Source organism: Symphalangus syndactylus, chromosome X (genome assembly GCF_028878055.3).
Source record: "Symphalangus syndactylus isolate Jambi chromosome X, NHGRI_mSymSyn1-v2.1_pri, whole genome shotgun sequence".
Lineage (NCBI taxonomy): Eukaryota > Metazoa > Chordata > Mammalia > Primates > Hylobatidae > Symphalangus > Symphalangus syndactylus.
Window position 1 is genome coordinate 132,857,501 of NC_072447.2, and position 21,617 is coordinate 132,879,117.

The window sequence follows — 21,617 nt, forward strand, 5'->3', positions numbered from 1 at the left end:
CTTGGTGGCCAAGAGAATCCTCTGACCCCACTCTCCCTTCTCTTCAATCCTGAAGACCCCAAGAACCCAGTTAGGATCCCCTGGCCAGAGGTCTCTGTGACTGCCTCTGGACTCGGGACATGCAGCAGCTTGGGAGGATTTGAGCCAGTCTCAAAAACTTTTAGCCCCAGAATGAGACCAGTGACCCCAAGCAGGAGGGCTGGGATCTGGAGGGAAGAGAGGGGGTCCAAGGGGACCCTGTGGCTGAGGCCATGGAGAACCAGTGCCAGGGCCCAAGAGACCCATTTGTCCAGTTATCAGAGGTGACTGACATCTTCTGCCACTGCCTTGAGTTCAGAAATTTAAAAAAGCTTGCAGCAAGAAAATGCCAGTGTGCAACCAGGTGACTAAAGACCAAAGAAAAACAGTTAAAAGGGACAGCTTACTTGCTCTCTGTCTCAGGTTTATCTTCTCACCTGAAATCTCTCATAGCCCTAATTAAACACAAACAAAAGTCTCTTCCATAGATAGGCTACTTCTCAGCTTCAGCTGCCTCCTGTGGTGGCTCTGGGGGCTCTGGAGGTGGCATCTCTTCGGGAGTGCTGCTGTCCTCCGGCATCTCATTTGAGTTCAGGTGTTCTGTGGGGGCCTGAGAAGGAAAAGATATGAGATTCAACACAAAGCTGTCCCTCAAAATCCAAATGCAGATAAACCTTAGACACTGAACTCTTCCTCTCAGCCCCCTGACCACACTGATGCTACAGATATGCAGCCACCGACACCAAACTCAGAACCAACACCAGCCTATCGTCTTCTTGGCAGAACACAACTAAAGTTTATTTGAGTTTGACCCTTAACTGTCTGTTGGGGACAGATTTTTCTATTATTATTAATAGTCATAATAATAGGGATCACAAATAATTACACAGGTCCTCCCCACTTCAGAACAAGTGTCATAACATACTTATGTAACAAGGCCAGACCCAATGGTCCTCAATCGTGTTTCTGCCCGAACACATAGCTCACTAGAATAGTGATTCCGAACCAAAGAAGGCCAAGTGTCCAAATTTTCAGCTGGTCATATGTGGTTTGAAAATGTCCCCAAGTGATTCTAAAATACCACCCTTCTCCACTTTGAACCAAGAATAACTAACCTAGATTGTTACAATTTGAGTCCAGACTCATTTAAAAAATAATATTAAAAATGACAACAATAATATATAAACATGGGTTGCTGTACTTTAAAAGGAAATTCAAAATTTAGGAAAGGCAAAGTAGAGAACAATTATCTACCTTATAAAAAGCTTTCACTTAAAAGTATGATTCTATTTTAAAACAAAGTTCAAACTACTAAAAATCTGTTAGAACTAATGAACAAGGGCCAAGCACGGTGGCTCATGCCTATAATCCCAGCACTTTGGGAGGCCGAGGAGGCCAGATCACTTGAGGTCAGGAGTTCGAGACCAGCCTGGACAACATGGCGAAACCCGGTCTCTACTAAAAACACAAAAATTAGCCAGCGTGGTGGTGGGCACCTGTGATCCCAGCTACTTGGGAGGCTGAGGCAGAAGAATCACTTGAACCCAGGAGGTGGAGGTTGCAGTGAGCCAAGATGGCGCCACCACACTCCAGCCTGGGCAACAGAGCGAAACTCCATCTCATAAAATAAAAACAAAAACAAACAAAAAAGAACTAATGAACAACCTTGGCAAGGTTTTAGGATATAAGATCCATATATAAAAATCAACTGTATTTCTATACACTCCAAGTGGAAAATCCAAAAATGAAATTAGTAAAACAATTTCACTTACAATAACATGAAAAATAATCAAATATTTATGAATAAATGTAACAAAAGTGTAAAACTTATACTCTGAAAACTACAAAATGTTGTTGAAAGAAATCAAATCATACCTAAATATGTGAAAATATAGTCCATGTAAATGGCTCAGAATATTTAATCTTGTTAGGATGGCAATATTTCCCCAAATTGATCTATAGATTCAATGAAATCCCCATCAAAATTCCAGCTGGCTTCTTTTCATAAATGACAAGTTGATCCTAAGATTCATATGGAAATTTAAGGCACCCAGAAGAGCCAAAACAATCATGAAAAAGAAGTACAAAGTTGGAAGACTCACATTTCCTGATTTCAAAACTTACTACAATGCTAAAGTAATCAAGACAGCGTGGTACTAGCATAAGAACAGACATATTGAGCAATACAACAGAACTGAAAGTCCAGAAACGAACTCTCACATTTACAGATTTTCAACAAGGGTGCCAAGACAAGTCTATGGGAAAAGAATAGTCTTTTCAACAAATGGTGCAGAGACAATTGGATAGCTACAGGCAAAAGAAAGAATGTGGACCCTCTACCTCACACCATATATAAAAATTAACTCAAAATGGATCAAAAACCTAAATGGAGAGCTAAAACTATACAACTCTTACAAGAAAACAAGGGCATAAATCTTCATGACTTTGGATTAGGCAACAGTTTCTCAGATATGACACCAAAAAGTACAAACAACAAAAGAAAAAAATAGACAAACTGGACTACATCAAAATTTAAAAATTTTATGCTCCAAAGGACATTATCAAGAAAATTAAAAGATAACCCACAGAATAGGAGAAAATATTTGCAAATTGTATATCTGGCAAGGGACTTGCATACAGATTACATAAAGAACTCTTACAACTCAACAATAAAAAAAATCCAATTAAAAAATAGACAAAAGCTCTGAACAGACACTTCTCCAATGAGCATATAAAAATGGCCAATCAGCACATGAAAAGATATTCGACATCATTAGTCATCAGGGAAATGCAAATCAAAACCACAATGAGATACCACTTCACATTCACTAAGATGGCTAGAATCAAAATGTCAGATAATAAGTGTTGCCAAGGATGTAGAGAAACTGGAACCCTCAGGCACTGCTAGTGGGGGTATAAAATGGTGCAGCCACTTTGGAAAACAGTTCAGCAGTACCTTAAAGGTTAAACATAGAGCTACCATATGACCTAGCTATTTTACTCCCAGGTATATAGCCAAGAGAAATGAAAATATATGGGCCATGCAAAAATTGGTACCCAAATGTTCATAGCAGCATCACTCATAATAATCAAAAGGTGGAAACAATCCAAATGTCCATCAACTGATGAATGGATAAATGAAATGTGGTATATCCATATAATGGAATATCATTTGGCCATATAAAGGAACAAAGTACTGCTACATAGTACAACATGGACAAACCTCGAAAACATGCTAAGTAAAAGAAGCCAGTCAGAAAAGACCACATACTGTATGATTTCATTTACATGAAATACCCAGAAGAGAGAAATCTATACTAAAAGGAAGTAGATTAGTGGTTGCCTAGGGGTGTGGCTGGGGAAGTTAAGGGGAAAGGCAGAGTGACTGCTAATGGGTACAGGGTTTCTTAGGGTGGAAGGGTAACGAAAATGCTCTAAAATTGATTGTTATAATGATTGTACAACTCTGTGAATATTCTAGACCAGTGAATCATACATTTTAAATAGGGATCAGCTGGGCACGGTGGCTCACGCCTGTCATCCTCCACTTTGGGAGGCTGAGGTGGGCAGATCACCTGAGGTCAGAAGTTCGAGACCAGCCTGACCAACATGGAGAAACCCCGTCTCTACTAAAAAATACAAAATTAGCTGGGCGTGGTGGCACACGCCTGTAATCCCAGCTACTCAGGAGGCTGAGGCAGGAGAATCGCTTGAACCCGGGAGGCGGAGGTTGCAGTGAGCTGAGATTGCACCACTGCACTCCAGCCTGGGTGACAGAGCGAGACTCGGTCTCCAAAAAAAAAAATAGGGATCTATGGTATGTGAATCATATCTCAATAAAGTTCTTATTAAAAAAAGAAAGCTCAGCTGGGCACGGTGGCACACGCCTGTAATCCTAACACTTTGGGAGGCTGAGGCAGGAGGATCACGAGGTCAGGAGATGGAGACCATCCTGGCCAGGATGGTGAAACCCTGTCTCTACTGAAAATACAAAAATTAGCCAGGCATGGTGGCAGGCGCCTCTAATCCCAGCTACTCAGAGGCTGAGGCAGAGAATTGCTTGAACCTGGGAGGTGGAGTTGCAGTGCGCCGAGATCACACCTCTGCACTCCAGCCTGGGTGACAGAGCAAAACTCCATCTCAAAAAAAAAAAGCTCAAATAATATTTTTTTTAGGAAAGTACTTTATATACTTTAAAGATATACTTTATAGATCTTAAATAGGACAGCTGGGAGAGTTTCCACAACTTTTGCATATTCCAGTTAGGAAGCCCCCTTCTACCAAGGTAACCACATCACTAATACAATCCCCTGACCTCTGTCTTTGCCCCTATAGCATTACTCATCAAGGCACTTTTCACAATGTTGAGCAATGGCCTGTTTACTTGTTTCTTGCCCCCACTAGACAATGAGCTCCTTGAGAGCAGGGACGTCATTTGCCTCATTCATTGGTATATCCCTGGCAGCTAGTACAGTGGCTGGCACAGAGTCACTCAATATACACCAAAGAAATGACTAAATCTTAATCTACATCAAGGACACAAAGATCTGAAGGCAACATCAGGGCAGGTGTAGAGGCAGGGAAGCTGGGGTGATTAGAATACAATATTGCCTAATTATATTTCCAAGCTGTAAATTAGCCTCCGCCCTCTCTATCATCGACCCAGCCTTAAGTCAGGAACACTTACTGGGCTCTGTGGCAAGAGGCTGCTACTGGTCTCTTGAGTACTGGGAGGTCGACTTCCACTTTCCTCCAGTGGCAAAATACCCCTTCGATCCAGCACACTGAAGGAGATAAGAGAGTTAACAAAGAACTGAGCATTCACCCCTGCACCCACCCGGCCTACTGAATTTTGCTGCATAGACTGGAAAATATAAACCTGTCCTTTGGCAATCTAGCCTGAACACAGCACATGCCTCTTATCTCCCATTCACTTTTCCTTCCACAAACCAGGAAATGTCATGTTAACCAGGGAACAAACAAATGAAATAAGAATGAAAGATCATCCCTCCAAAACAACCAGCCCATGGTCTACGGTCCATGTAGACATGGTAACAAGTGGCAAGCCCTGAGAAGACCTATTTGACACCAAGAGGCCACACTCAGAAAAACACATCAGACCAGGTAACAGGATCAGGTTGAGCTGCTCATCCCAAGAGTCCCAGGACTTTTGAGTGCCCTGAGCACCTGGGGGGCAAGGGGCCACACAGCACTTCACAGCAGTTCTTCACAATATTGCCATGGCTATAGGGATTCTGGACACGATTCTTCCCTGTCCATGATCCTTTGATCTGCAAGATAAAAGCCAAGGCTGACATTAAAAATAATGTTAAAATGAACAAATAATAATAAAATTAAAAACACACACAAAAAAGAAAAATAATAATAATCATGTTGAAGAAACACATGCAGCATGGGATCATAAAAAAGTTCTGGAAATGGATGGTGGCAATGGTTGCACAATGTGATGCCACTGAACTGCATATTTAGGATGTGAGGGCGATCTGGCTGCAACATCTGTCACCCCATTGATCGCCAGGGTTGAAAGACATTTAATATAGCACACTTTATATTATGTATATTTTATCACAATAAAAAAGAAATACATACACAGCCATGAAAAATACTCACAATAGAGTGAAAAAAGCAGATAACTGAATGATATATATTATTTTTATTTGAAAGTACATAATATAAACACATAAATAAACATGGAAAAAAGTCTAGACAAGTCTAGAATATATAAATCATCCTACTAACAAAGGTGATGTCTAAGAAGTAAAGTAAGAGGAACTTACTTTTTCTTTTTGCTCATCTGTATTTTCTGATTTTCTACAGTGAATGTAGATTAATTGCTAACTTTTTTTTTTTTTTTTTTGAGACAGAGTCTCATTCTGTTGTCCAGGCTGGAGTGCAGTGGCATGATCTTCGCTCACGGCAACCTCCACCTCCCGGGTTCAAGTGATTCTCCTGCCTCAGCCTCCCGAGTAGCTGGGACTACGGGTGCACACTACCACACCCGGCTAATTTTTGTATTTTTAGTAGAGACAGGGTTTTGCCATGTTGGCCAGGCTGGTCTTGAACTCCTGACTTCAGGTGATCCGCCTGCCTCAACCTCCCAAAGTGCTGGGATTACAGGCGTGAGCCACCACACCCAGCCTAATTGGTAACTTTTTATATAGCAAGGATTCATCCAGTGCAACTGTCCCTCTCCACGCCAAACAGAGGCACCAGCTAGCCTTTAAGGACCTGTGAACAGTTAAAGGCTGTACACCCACCCAACTTTTCAACCTCTTCTTCCTAATGCTCCACAAGCATTCAACTCCAAACAAAGCCCTCTCCTTTCTCTTCCACATGTCTGACTTAACAATCTCGCACACCACGTTTCTGCCTGCCTCAACCTCCCATGCCCTGGAGACTCGGTAGTTCTCTAGCAGGTAGCAAGAGGACAGGCTTTGGGAAGAAGAATATGTGGTGAGGAGAAGAGAAAGTTGACTCACGTCTTCATTGGTTGTCTGGTTGAGAGCCACGAGGAAAGTGTGAAATCCAGTCAGTCCCACGACGGACCAGAGTGTAAAGAAGCAAATGAGGACTTCTAGAACAGTGAGGTGTGGTTAAGGAATATTGAAGAACTCAACATCGGGAGACTTGATGCCTCCACCCATATTCAGGGCACCAGTCACACCATCTTTACCTCCTGGAACGTATATCACAAAAAGCCATGTTTCCATATATAACAATAGATGAATTCTGAACTTACTGGATAGATCCTTATGAAAGAATTTCTAGCGTATCTAGGGTATTTAAGGGTGTGCCTATTTACTCATCATTGGCTCTTGGAAGGGGATGTGTGGGAGGGGCCAAAGCTAAACAATGTTGGCCATCATTGCCAATGGAAATTCTGTCAAAAAACAAAATTCATGTAATCCCGGCACTTTGGGAGGCCAAGGTGGGCGGATCACGAGGTCAGGAGTTCGAGAACAGCCTGGCCAACATGGTGAAACCCCCGTCTCTACTAAAAATACAAAAAATTAGCTGGGCGTGGTGGCGGGCACCTGTAGTCCCAGCTACTCGGAAGGCTGAGGCAGGAGAATCATTTGAACCCGGGAGGCGAGCTGGGGTGACAGTGAAAGACTCTGTCTCAAAAAAAGAAAATTCATAAATGAAGAACTGGTGGGGGAAAAAAAAGAGGATGTGATTTATAGAAATCTCATCTGAACCCCCTTTGCAGAAATGCAGCCACTGTCCTGAGCAGGGGGTGAAGGAAAGACCTCCCTTTTGGTCCCAGTCATCTTCCATTCTGGTTGCTACCACTAAGACTAATTTTTTTTAAATTATTTTAGACCTTGGCACTCTCTGATGTCTGAAAAACTAGATAGTGGGAGAACCGTGGGGAAAAGGCATGCTGGAAAGTAGCTTAAGAAGGCTTCACGGGGACATACTGCCAGGGGAGGATATGTTCCAGGAGTTTCTTTCAACGTCTCCAAGAAGCCAATTTTCAAAGATTCTGTGAAATTGGATGGAGGAGTAGAGAGAAAAATTAGTGACTTCAGTCAAAACTACACACTATCCTAGAGCCTACTCACTTCCTTCTCTCCCTCTCCCGTGTTACACACTGGCAAGAGCTAAGCTCTCACTCGGGCAAGGGTGAAGAGCCTCATCTCCTAGCTGGTAGTCTCATGACTAAAGAGTTCACATTTCCAGTGCAGGACCAGGCCCTGGACTAGACAGGCAGGCAGAAGAGCAGCAGGCTCCCTTCCCTTTTCCCTAGCCCCCAAATATGGACATATTAGGGGGATATTAACAGATAAAAGAAATCAGAAATACCCAAGAAAAATCCTCTCTCCTCGCCAATACGTGTCCCTCCCTTGTTCAAAATCCAGCTCAGAACTCTTCTCTTTCCAGAAAGCTGTCTTAAGACCACTCCCTTAATTCCACATCACATCTGCTCTTAGATTGGTGTGTGTGTGTGCGTGTGGGTGTGTGTGTATGTTTGCGCACATGCACACATGTGGGTGTGCTTTCTATCTCCCAAACTAGACCGCGAGCTACCAAAAGACATTTCTCAGGCAAAACTCCTTTCTACCCCTTAGCACAAGGCAAGTTTTACAAGGCAGAAGAAGAGAGGATGCTCCTAGACAAAATATATCCCCAACCTTTGGGATTACCTCAGAAATGCCCCGGTACTCTGGATACAGACCAGTAATTATGGCCCCAGTCCCCAGCAGTTGGCCAAAGAGAAGGCCAACACACTGATTAATACTCATTGATGTGCACTGAGGTTTGCAACCCTGCTCAAGAGCAGATAACTGTGCTCATTTCTAACCTGTCCTAAAGTACCTTTCACAATGGTACCACCAGGAAACCCAACCACCCTCTAAGCTGCCCTTAACTCTTCCCCCACCCCGCCCCACTCCAACAACGGACACTGCCCTGTATACTCACTGAGGGCAACATAGACGATGTTGAAGGCGAAGACATAGATTGTGAGGAGGGAGAGAGAAAGGATGAAGAGGTAGAAGTAGCGGTAGTTCCTCTTTCCAACACAATTCCCCACCCAGGGGCAGTGATGGTCGAAGCGCTCTGTGGGAGAAAGAGAGAGTCTGCCAAAAGCCTCCAGAACAAAAATCAACCCCGCCATCCCCATAATACCTAATTCAAAGACCTCCAGGATCATTGTCTATTTCAGTTGTAAAAAATACAGGGTTTTTTGTTTTTTTGTTTTTTTTACTTTTTCAAAATGTTTTCATAACCATCTCATTTGATCCTCACAATTTCCCTGGAACTTGGGCAAAAGGAGATACTCTTTTCCCCACTTTACAGATAAAGAAACAAAGGCATGGAGAGGTTAAATGATCTGCCTCACTCTGCTCATTAAAAGCAGAGACACTGTTTTTCCAAATAAAATCTTAATCGGTGGTCCTACTAAGTTCAAGAAGAATAAACAGGTCAAAATAGCCAAGGAAAAATGTAAAACTACAATATTTAAAATGGTATGGCATAGCTCAATGGAATGGAAAGAGCCCAGAAACAGATCTTAGAATATATAAGATTTTGTTGTCTAATAAATTCAGCATTACAAAATCAGAGGTAAAAGGAAGTATTATTCCATAAACAATTATGTGACAATTGGCTATTTGGTGCAAAATAAGGATTGACTTTTTTGTTTTCATACTACTTGTCATAGTAAATTCCAGATGAATTAAAGAACTAAATGTAAAAACAAAGTGAATCCATAAAATAACTATAAAGAATAAATGTTTATTTGTCCTCTATATGCAGAAGGACTTTCTAAGCATAAAAGTACTGGAAGAAAACAGATGACAAGGAAAAATAGATTTGACTCCATAAACTTTAAAAAAAATTTTGTGGTTTTGATTTGCAGTTCCTTGGTGATCAATGATGTGATTATTACACATTGCATGCCTGTGTCAAAACTTCTCATGTACACCATAAATATACATACCTACTATATACCAATAAAAAATTAAAAATATAAAAAATATTTTGTGTATGTTAAAGTTACCATAAAGAAGACTAAAGAAAAAAAACCAATGGCAATCTGTGTAAAGTTGTACCTGACTACATGGAAAGTTCTTAGAAATCAATAGGAAAATACAAATACTTCGTCAAGAAAATAATAGTCAAAAGTTACTTGAAATTTGCTAAGAGAGTAATCTTAAGTGTCCTCACCACCACACACACACACACACACACACACATGCACACACAGTGGTAACTATGTGTGGTGATGAATATGTTCATTTGATCGTGGTAAGCATTACAGGCAGATACAAAAATCCACCCATACTCAAGTCATTCAGCAGCCCTGCAGAACCCACGGATAAGAAAAGTTGCCCCTCATGTACACAGGTTTTGCATCTTGTGAATACTGTACATTTGAACCTTGAACAACTCAGGTTAGAACTGCGTGCGTCCACTTGTACATGGACTTGTTTCAATAAATACAGTTGGCCCTCCACATCAACAGGTTCTGCATCCACAACTAAACCCAGATCAAAAATACGGCATTCACAAAATATGAAACTCCCGGATACGAATACAGAAGGCTGACTTTTCATATCCATGGGTTCCACAGGGCCACTGCAGGACTTGAGAATGCATGGGGTTTGGTATCCAAGGGCAATCCCTGAAACCAATCCCCCAAGGATACTTAGGGACGACTGTATTTTGGATCTGCGTTTGGTTGCAGATGAGGAACACACTGATACTGTATTTATTGAAAAAAAAAAAACCCCTCATTATTAAGTGGGCCCATGCAGTTCAAAACTGCATTGTTCAAGAGTCAACTATACATAAAACAAAAACAAAAAACAAAAAGGAAATAGGGCAAAAACTAATAAATACCATACAACCTATATTTAATATTTTTCCTAGTCACCAATAATTCAGTGTAATACTAGTAAAATAATAGCATATTTTATGCCTATCAAAATAAGAATATAAATAATAAAATCCAGTGCTAGTGAGAATAGGGTAAAATGGATACTCTAACATACTGCTTGTGGGAGCATAAAATGAAAGAACCTTTCCAGAAAGCAATTTGGCAGTACGTATCAAGAGCCTTCATAAAGCTTGTACCCCTTTGGCAGAATAAGTCCATTTTCAGCAATTTCTCATAAGAAAATAGAAATGTACACAGAAATTTTAAGTTCAAATTTTTATTTTTATTTATTTATTTATTTTTGAGACACAGTTTCACTCGTCACCCAGGCTGGAGTGCAATGGTGCGATCTCGGCTCACTGCAACCTCCGCCTCCCAGGTTCAAGCCTCATCAGCCTCCCGAGTAGCTGGGATTACAGGCGTCTGCCACCACGCCCAGCTAATTTTTGTATTTTTAGTAGAGATGGGGTTTTGCCATGTTAGCCAGGCTGGTCTCGAACTCCTGACCTCAGGTGATCTGCCCACCTCAGCCTCCCAAAGTACTGGGATTACAGGCACGAGCCACTGCGCCCGGCCGAAGTTCAAACTTTTAAATTAAATTTTGTATTGTTTGGAAGGCCCAGGCAGGGGAATCACGAGGTCAGGAGTTTGAGACCAGCCTGGCCAACATGGTGAAACCCCATCTCTACCAAAAAATGCAAAAATTCGCGGGTTGTGGTGGTACACGCCTGTAATCCCAGCCAATCAGGAGGCTGAGATGGGGGGATCACTGGAGCTCGGGAGGCGGAGGTTGCAGTGAGCTGAGATCACGCCACTGCACTCCAGCCTGGGTGAGAGAATGAGACCCTGTCTTAAAAAAAAAAAAAAATCTATTATGGTAAAATATACATAACATACAATTTGCCATTTTAACCATTTTAAGTGTGCAATTCAGTGGCATTAATTACATTCATAATGTTATGGAACCATCACCATTATCTATTTCCAAAACCCTTTCATTACTCCAGACAGAAACTCTGCACCCATTAAGCAGTAACTCTCCATTTCCCCCTTCCCCTACCCCCTAGCAATCTCTAATCTTCTGTCTCTATGAATTTGCCCATTCTAGATATCTCATATAAGCGGAATCATACAATATTTGTCTTTTTGTGTCTTTTTTTTCACATAGCATGTTTTCAAGGTTCATCCACATTGTATCAGTACTGTATTCCTTTTTATGACTGGATAATATTCCATCATATGTATATACCACATTTTGTTTAGCCATTCATCTGTTGATAGACACTTGGGTTGGTTACACCTTTTGGCTACTGTGAATAATGATGCTATGAACACTGGTGTACAAGTAGGTTTTGAGTCCTTGTTGTCAATTCTTTTGGCTATTGTTATGGAATGAACTGTACCCCCACTCCCCAGTTCTATATGTTGAAGCCCTAACCCCCAATGTGGCTGCACTTGGAGGCAGAACCTTTAAGGAGGTAACTAAAGTTAAATGAGGTCATCTGGGTGGGGACCTAATCCAATGGGACTGGTGTCCTTGTAAGGAGAGGATGAGACACCAGTAATGTGTGAGCACAGAGAAAAGGTCACGTGAGGACACAGCAAGAAGGCAGCCATCTGCAAGCCAGGGGGAGAGGCCTCACCAGAACATCCCTTCTCGCACCTCTATCTTGGACTTCCAGCCTCCAGAATTGTGAGAGAATAATTCCCATTGTTTGAGCCAGCCAGTCTGGGGTATTTTGTATGGTAACCCAAGCAGACTAATATAGGTATACACCCAGGAGTGGAATTGCTGGGTCATGTGGTAATTCTATGTTTAACTTTTTGAGGAACCACCAAACTTTTCCACAGCAGCTGCATGATTTTACATTCTCACCAGAAATGTATGAAGGTTCCAGTTGTTCCATATCCTTAAGTTTAATAATTATGATTGCAGTGTTATAACAATGAATAAAACAGAAGAATGAATAATGTCTAATGACAGAAGACTGCCTGAATAAACTTGAATAGAACCATATGATAGATTATGCAGTCATTAAAATAATATATTAAAGAAATATTTATTAAAGATGTAGAAAAATGCTCAGGATAGAATGTTAAATGACAAAAGCAGGATTAAAAACTCTATCATGTTACAGTCCAATTTTGCAGAAACACTAGTAGGAAATATAGCAAAATGGAGAGTGAATTTAGGATTAAGTTTTATTTATACTTTCTGCACTTCCCATATTTTCCACAATGAACATGTGTTATTTTGATGAATAAAAGACTACAAAAGAATAAAATATATCAATTTGGGCCAGGCGAGGTGGCTCATGCCTGTAATCCCAGCACTTTGGGAGGCCGAGGCGGGCAGATCATGAGGTCAGGAGATAGAGACCATCCTGGCTAACATGGTGAAACCCCGTCTCTACTAAAAATACAAAAAAATTAGCTGGGCGTGGTGGCGGGAGCCTGTAGTCCCAGCTACTCGGGAGGCTGAGGCAGGAGAATAGCGTGAACCCGGGAGGCGGAGCTTGCAGTGAGCCGAGATCGCGCCACTGGACTCCAGACTGGGAGAGAGAGAGACGGCCTCCGTCTCAAAAAAAAAAAAAAAAAAAGGATAAAATATATCAATTTGAAAGAAAAGTGAGCTGTGTACTGGTCAAAAAATAAGGCTGTAAAAATGGTCTATCTCCTGCTGAGGAGGCTACATCTTTTCAGGAAAGGGAAGAAAGGTATAGAGAAGAATGGTTATACAGACATATATTTTTTACAGTATTTTAAATCACGTCTTTTGTGATAATAAAAGTAATACATGCTCATTGTAGAAAACTTGAAAAAAATAAAAAGAAAAATGAAGAAATCACAGTAGTGGAGGATGGCATATGAAAAAATGAAGGAAACAAAATCACTCATAATCCCACAACCTATAGATAATAAACTATAAAAATCGTGGCATATTTCCTGTATTTCCTTGCATATTTCTTTATACATCATTAGATTTTTTTAAAATAGGTAACTGACTTCACACTGTAAATGTAGCCTATCTCCTGTTTTGTCATTTAGCTTTCTGGTATGAACTCTTTCCATTAGTCTAATGTACGAATGTCCTATTATTTATTTATTTATTTATTTATTTATTTATTTATTTAGAGACAGAGTCTTACTCTGTCGCCCAGGCTGGAGTGCAGTGGCACAATCTTGGTTCAATGCAGCCTCCACCTCATGGGTTTTTGATTCTCATGCCTCAGCCGGGGTCTCAGCTGGGATTACAGGTGCATGTCACCATGTCCAGCTAATTTTTGTATGTTTTAGTAGAGACAAGATTTCACCATGTTGCTCAGGCCAGTCTCAAACTTCTGGCCTCAAGTGATCTGCCCACCTCGGCCTCCCAAAGTGCTGGGATTACAGGAGTGAGCCACCACGCCCGGCTCTATAATTTATTTGGCTACTAATCTATTGGTAGACAATTAGGTTCTTTTCAACTTTTAATTGTCATAGTAATCCTGAGTTAAACATTTCCACCCCTAAATATTTTCCCACATCTCTGATTTCATGGGACAGACTCCCTAGAAAGGGAACCACTGGCATCAAAAGGTATAGATGTTTTAAGGCTTTTGATTAATCTTATTAGGTTGCCTTCCAAAAAGTTTGTTCCAACTTACACTCTTACTAGTGGAAGAATAAATATCAGGTTTTCCTTGCTAATTTTCTAGATTTAAAAAAGCATATTGGGCTGGGGGTATTGGCTCACACCTGTAATCACAACACTTTGGGAGGCTGCAGCAGGTGGGTTGCTTGAGCCCAGGAGTTTGAGACCAGCCTGGGCAACATGGGGAAAACCATCTCTACAAAAAATACAAAAAAAAAAAAAAAATAGCCAGGCATGGTAGTGCATGCCTGTAGTCTCAGCAACTTGGGAGGCTGAGGTGGGAGGATCACCTGAGCCCAGGAGGTTGAGTCAGTGAGCTGTGATCGTGCCACTGCCCTCCAGCCTGGGAAAAAGAGTGAGATCCTATCTCAAAACAAAAGCATCCTGAAATCATTTATTTGACTATTAGTCATGATAACTAGCCAATTATATTGTTATGAACTGTTTATATTTCTCCTGGAATGTCAGTGCTTTTTAAAAAAATTGATTTGTATGAGTTCCTTATAGTTAAGAATATTAATAAGGAAAGGAAATACTACCTCACATCAGACCTTTTTATTTTACTTAAGTTCTGGGGTACATGTGCAGGATGTGCAGGTTTGTTACACAGGTAAATGTGTGCCATCGTGGTTTGCTGCACCTATCAAGCTATCACCTAGGTATTAAGCCCAGCATGCATTAGCTATTTTTCCTAATGCTCTCCCTCCCTTCCCCACCCCTCAACAGGCCCCAGTGTGTGTTGTTCCCCTCCCTGTGTCCATGTGTTCTCATTGTTCTCAAAAGAAGACATTCATGCAGCCAACAAATATATGAAAAAATGCTCAACATCACTGATCATTAGAGAAATGCAAATCAAAACCACACTGAGATACCATCTCATGCCAGTCAGAATGGCAATTATTAAAAAGTCAAAAAACAACAGATGCTGGCGAGGTTGCGGAGAAATAGGAATGCTATTGTTGTTGGGAATGTAAATTAGTTCAATCATTGTGGAAGATGTGGCGATTCCTCAAAGATCTAGAACCAGAAATACCATTTGACCCAGCAATCCCATTACTGGGTATAGACCTTCTTTTTTTTTTTTTTTTTTTTTTTTTTTTTTTGGAGATGGAGTCTTGCTCTGTCGCCCAGGCTGGAGTGCAGTGGTGCGATCTTGGCTCACTGCAACCTCTGCCTCCCGGGTTCACACCATTCTCCTGCCTTAGCCTCCCGAGTAGCTGGGACTACAGGCGCCCACCACCAAGCCCAGCTAATTTTTTGTATTTTTAGTAGAGACGAGGTTTCACCATGTTAGCCAGAATGGTCTCGATCTCCTGACCTCATGATCCGCTCGCCTCGGCTTCCAAAAGTGCTGGGATTACAGGTGTGAGCCACCGCGCCCAGCCAGACCTTCTTTAAATATCAAGTTTCCTGCTTCATTTAAAATGGGTTTCAACAGCCGGGTGCGGTGGCTCACGCCTGTAATCTCAGCACTTTGGGAGGCCTAGGTGGGTGGATCACAAGGTCAGCAGTTCCAGAACAGCCTGACCAACATGGTGAAACTCCATCTCTACTAAAAATACAAAAATTAGCCGGGCTTGGCTGAGGCAGGAGAATCGCTTGAACCAGGAGGTGGAGGTTGCAGTGAGCCGAGATCATGCCACTGCACTCCAGCCTGGGTGACACAGTGAGACTCCATCTCAAAAAAATAAATAAATAAAATGGGCTTTGACAATAGATGCTGACGAGGCGAGGGAGAAATAGGAACACTTTTACACTGTTGGTGGGAGTGTAAATTAGTTCAACCATTGTGGAAGACAGTGTGGCGATTCCTCAAGGATCCAGTACCAGAAATACCATTTGACCCAGCAATCCCATTACTGGGTATATACCCAAAGCATTATAAATCATTCTACCATAAAGACACATGCACACATATGTTTACTGCAGCACTATTTACAATACCAAACACTAGGAACCAACCCAAATGTTCATCAACGATAGACTGGATAAAGAAAATGTGGCACATATACACCATGGAATACTATGCAGCCATAAAAAAGGATGAGTTCCTGTCCTTTGTAGGGACATGGATGAAGCTGAAAGTCATCATTCTCACCAAACTAACACAGGAACAGAAAACCAAACACTGCATGTTCTCACTCATAAGTGGGAGTTGAACAATGAGAACACATGGACACAGGGAGGGGAACATCACACACTGGGGTCTGTCGGGGGGTGGGGTGAGGAGGGAGGGCATTAGGACAAATACCTAATGCATGCAGGGCTTAAAACCTAGATGACTGGTTGATAGGTGCAGCAAAGCACCATGGCACATGTATACCTATGTAACAAACCTGCACATTCTGCACATGTATCCCAGAACTAAAGTAAAATAAAAAAAAATAATAATAATAAAATGTGTTTTGATTTATAAAAATCTTATCTACATATAGTAGTTTTTTAGTATACATGCTGCCGAAGAGAGCACCATATAGCTTTTCACCATATAAAGCAATATATATCTCCCAACCTTTGCCTAAAGAAATGGCTAGTAAGAGGAAAGCAATGCCCTCAGGATGCCACATGGTATACAGAAAAAACATTATCCAATCATGGGAACTCAAGAAAAAGTAATTTTAAAAAGAATGTTAGAAGTATGCCTAGTGATGATATAAGCAATTTCACATATAGGCCTATCAACAGGAATCTTTATGGCCCATTTCTCATCTTGGCCAGGGTTTAGCACACAGTAGGCAGTGATTACAACAAAACCACATATATGTGGATGGAAGCACAGACCACTGTATTAGACACACATATACCTGACCCTCTTGCAGCAGCAGCAGAGAGAAGAAATAAGCAGTTTGGAATCAGACCTGCTCTAGCTTAATCTCATACTAATTATGTGAACTTACATACTGGTGCTTCACCTATTTCCTCATCCGTAAAATGCGGATAATACCAATCTCATGGGGCTGTTACAAGTCTTAAATGAGAGAAAGGTAAATCACTTAGCACAGTGCCCAATATGTAGTAGAAACTCAATGAATGCTAGCAACTTTCCTCTTCTTGGGTTGCGTCTTAGACAGACCTTCCTTCCTCAATGCTGCCCTCCAGTGGACTAGGTGTCTCCTCCCACTATGTAAGGTGGGTCCCACATGAAAATCCAGTACAGGAAAATCTAAATTTCAAAAATAGGTAAAGCTTATTTTTCCCATTTACTAAAGAGGTTTTTGTAAAGTTTAGGCTAGAGGATATTTAAATTTTGATTCGATCTACACAAGTACAGCTGATTTGCAGTTTTTCAAGAGCTTGTTGCCTATCTAAATTTCCTATCTAAATCTAGCTCATTTCTCATCTAAATCTATCTTCCCTCCTCCCAAAATTGGTGACCACCCTGACTTTCTTGTTCAACTCAGCCTTTTCCCTAGGCAATGTCCCCGTAGTTTTACTCACCCACACAGTTGTCACAGATGCTGCAATGGGAGGCCCGGGGAGGCCGGAAGATCTTGCATGTATAACAGTATTTCAGTTTCACAATCTGGTTGTTTATCTGGAAATTCTTGATACGAGGGGGTGGTCGCTGGCCCTGGGGCACCGCACCATTGGTAGCTTCTGTAAATCAATAAAGACAGTTAATATCACAGCTAGCCATTATTTGAGCCCAAAAGTCTCACCACCTCTCCAAAACCAATGGGGGCATTCAAAGGTTCCCTAAGCCCCCTGCCTTTTATAGACTAGACACTCAACATCACAGAATATGCCCATAAAACTCCACTAAGTGCATGCAGTTCTGTTGTATACATATGAAAAAGTGTTTCTTCGAGGCTTTTTTTTCTGATTACAAAGAAAAACATTCATAAAAAAATAGCTAAAAATACATTAAATGAAAACATCCAATTTCACTAATAATCAGAAAAATAAAAATTAAAGCACAAAGATACCGTTTTTACCTATCATATTAAAAAACATTACAAAGAATAAAAATACCCCATGTTAGCAAGGGTGGGGAAAGGTCATTCTTAGATCTTATCAGTGAGCAATATGGCAGCTGCTACTAAACTTTTTTTTTCTTTTAAGATGAAGTCTCGCTCTGTCACCCAGGCTGGAGTGCAGTGGTGGGATCTCAGTCTTGGCTCACTGCAACTTCCGCCTCCTGGGTTCAAGTGATTCTCCTGTCTCAGCCTCCTGAGTAGCTGGGATTACAGGGGCCCACCACCATGCTTGGCTGATTTTTGTATTTTTAATAGAGATGGGGTTTTATTATGTTTGTCAGGCTGGTCTCAAACTCCAGACCTCAAGTGATCCACCCGTCTCAGCCTCCCAAAGTGCTGGGATTACAGGTGTGAGCCACCGTGCCCAGCTAGCTACCAAAGTTTTAAACGTGTATATTCATTTACTGATCAAGTCTACTTCTAGAAACTTATCAAAATTATAATGAGATATACGAAAGATGTTTACATAAGGATATTTGTCACAGAGTTCCTTTTAATAGTGAAAAACTAAAAATAACTTCAATGTCACAATAGGAGGCTGGTTAAGTAAATTATGTTATGTGCATAGAATGGAATATTATGCAGCCATTAAAAATGATATAGACGAAAGAATGGTGAAAACAGGAAAATACCATATATGGCAAAATGAAAATGTATGTTAAAAAGCAATACGCATAAAACAATACTATCTTGCAAACGTAAAATTTATGCATGTGAAAAGACTGGTAATACAAAAACAGTTATTGAAATAAAAGTAATGCTTGCTTATTGTAAAAATTTTGGAAAAAAACAGAATAGGGCCAGGCATGGTGGCTCACGCCTATAATCCCAGCACTTTGGGAGGCTGAGGCAGGCGGAGCACCTGAGATCAGGAGTTCGAGATCAGTCTGGCCAACGTGGCAAAACCCCGTGTCTACTAAAAATACAAAAATTAGCCAAGCATGGTGGCACGCATCTGTAATCCCACCTACTCTGGAGGCTGAGGCAGGAGAATCGCTTGAACCTGGGAGGCAGCCTGGGTGACAGAGCGAGCAAGACTCCATCTCAAAAAAAAATTTTTTTTTGGAAAAAAACAGAAAGTATAAATAAGAAAACATAAAAATCACTGACAGTCTCTCAGCTCAGAGATATTTATATTTTCTGGCGTATTTCCTTCTAATCTTCTATTAACAGGTAAACATTCATAATTTTTAAAAAATTGAGATCATATTATAAATGCAGTTTTGTACCATGAAGTATTTACTTAATATTATATGCTGTGAACATTTTCTCATTATTAATTTTTTTCTAAAACATAACTACTGGTAATATTCCATCATATACGTGTACTATGATTTATTTAAATATTCCATATTGTTGGGATTTTTTACTATTTAGGTGATGTTACGTGTAAAAATTTAAAACATTACAGATAAAAGCTTAAATCCCCTTCTATCATCACCTCAATCCTAGTCCCCTCCTCCCTTCCAAGAACATACTCATGTGTTAAAATTAATTTCTAAAACAGAAAGAATAAAGAAAAGAATGTTGAAGTCTAAGCAGTAATACATGAAGTTGCCGGCATTAAAATAGCTACTCGTATTTAAAAGAAAAGAAAAAACGATGCACCAAAAATCCTTCTACAGTAATTTGTAAAAATCTGTTTATCTCCTTTAGCTAAACCCTCAGAGAAGTAGAACTACTGGGTCAAAGGGTACGACCCTTTAAAGTCCATATTACTTGTTGCCAAACTGTTTCCCAGACAGACCGTATGAATTTGCATGCCTGCCCATCCGCAGCACATGAGAGTGCCTGTCTCATTGCACCCTCACCATGCAGTATAATTCTAAAAACAGAATATTTTTCAATTCACTTTGATTTTAAAAATATCTGCCATATGGAACATTTTTCCTTTTTTTGTGGAGTGGGGTAGATGCTGTGAAATCAAACAATAACAATGTGTCACAAGTCTTAAAAGGATGAGGACAGCTATTCATTAGAGGATAAGTATCAGCATGCCACCTTAATATTCTATGCATATGCTTTCCATGAGGGCACCTGGGAGACAGGGCTCATGGTTCACCTTTCTCAGGAGGCAGTATCAGGCAAGGGTATCACAAGACTTCCTCTCTCCCCATCCCCCAGCCACAGCATACCCAGTACAGGACTGAATATAAGACGACAAAAACTTGCTAACATAAACATACATATGAACTGAAAAATGTACTCTTCTAGTGAGAGAAACATGCTAAATGCAGAGGCCGCAATGTGACTGCTTGAGTCTGAGCCCCAGGCCCAGTGATCAGGCAGAAAAGAGCTAACTTTGTTAACAACCTGCTGTGAGAGGCAGGAGACAAGTCAAGGTACTGCCTTGACCCTCAGTTTCTCCATATGTGAATGGGAAGGGAACTGGAAAAGAATAACCCAGATAGAGAAAAAACAGCACTCACAACTCTTCCTCACCATCTTGCTCCTAACTACTCCTAGTTCTATCGGGTCTCCCCAGAACTCCAGCTGTGTCAGCACACATCGCCTCTGCTCTCTTCCCACTATCCCCACCCTCACCCCACCCCCAAATAGTTATAGCACACATGTGCACAAACCCATTTCTCCTTAGCTCAACTAAAACAGGCTGGAATTTTTCAAAATGAAATCCATTAAGAAGCCTAAGGGAAAACACAGCTAAAATAAACAAAAGAAATACATGGGCCGGGGGAGGTGGCTCACGCCTATAATCCCAGAACTTTGGAAGGCCAAGGAGAGAGGATAACTTGAGGTCGGGAGTTCAAGACTAGCCTGGCCAATATGGTGAAACACCGTCTCTACTAAAAATACAAAAATTAGCTGAGAGTGGTGGCGGGTGCCCGTAATCCCAGCTACTCTGGAGGCTGAGGCACGAGAATCACTTGAACCTGGGAGGTGGGGGTTGCAGTGAGCTGAGATCACGCCACTGCACTCCAGCGTGCGGACAGAGTGAAACTGTGAAAAATAAAAAAGAAGAAAGGAAGGAAAGGAAGGAAAAATAAAAAAGAAGAAAGGAAGGAAGAAGAAAGGAAGGAAGGAAAGGAAGGAAGGAAGGAAGGAAGGAAGGAGGGAGGGAGGGAGGGAGGGAGGGAGGGAGGGAGGGAAAGAAAAAGAAAAAAGAAATACATGGAAGCCTCCAAAGCACCCTCAAAGAACTAAAGGCTAGCCACAGATTGGTGCTCTACTGGCACAGCTTCTTAGTCTTACAAGTCCTGGGTCCCATTTTCTTACTCTGTCTAGCTTGGATGCTGACTCAAGCTACCTGGCTACCAAACCTGAGAACCATTTAGGTAGGCACTGCTGTTGATCTGGTGGGCTCCCACTCCCTCCTAGTACGTGCATCATAGTCTTCTTTCTCACTGTGAGATTCCAGGATATCTCCTCCTCTGGCCCTGGGATGGTTCTGCTTCAATTCATGAAGCCACCCTGGCTCCTAGATAATGTAGCACTTCATCTCTGTACCAAAGATCCTTATCCGGAGCTGCAGTCTGCACTCTACTGAGCCTGCAATTGCTTCTTTTACCCCTCCTAGAATTCTCAGTGGTTCCTAGCACCACAGCTGCCCCCTTTCACATTGCAT

At 41.3% G+C, this 21,617-nt stretch overlaps 1 protein-coding gene across 3 annotated transcripts in view; it reads right to left on the reverse strand.

The window, feature by feature from the left end:
- ZDHHC9 (zinc finger DHHC-type palmitoyltransferase 9) overlaps positions 1–21,617 on the reverse strand; it is a 39,100-nt gene that overhangs the window by 932 nt on the left and 16,551 nt on the right. For 2 of the 3 annotated variants that reach the window (XM_055267408.2, XM_063634740.1), the window contains 7 exons: positions 17,496–17,654; positions 8,464–8,601; positions 7,477–7,525; positions 6,519–6,621; positions 5,206–5,309; positions 4,706–4,802; positions 1–628 (listed from right to left, as the gene is read on the reverse strand). The exon at positions 1–628 is cut by the window's left edge and continues 932 nt beyond it. In XM_055267408.2, coding sequence (XP_055123383.1) covers positions 512–628; positions 4,706–4,802; positions 5,206–5,309; positions 6,519–6,621; positions 7,477–7,525; positions 8,464–8,601; positions 17,496–17,654 — 767 coding nt within the window. In that variant the 3' untranslated portion in view covers positions 1–511. Of the gene's footprint in view, positions 629–4,705; positions 4,803–5,205; positions 5,310–6,518; positions 6,629–7,476; positions 7,526–8,463; positions 8,602–17,495; positions 17,655–21,617 lie in introns of all 3 variants that reach the window. The other variant, XM_055267406.2, reaches the window with a different exon arrangement.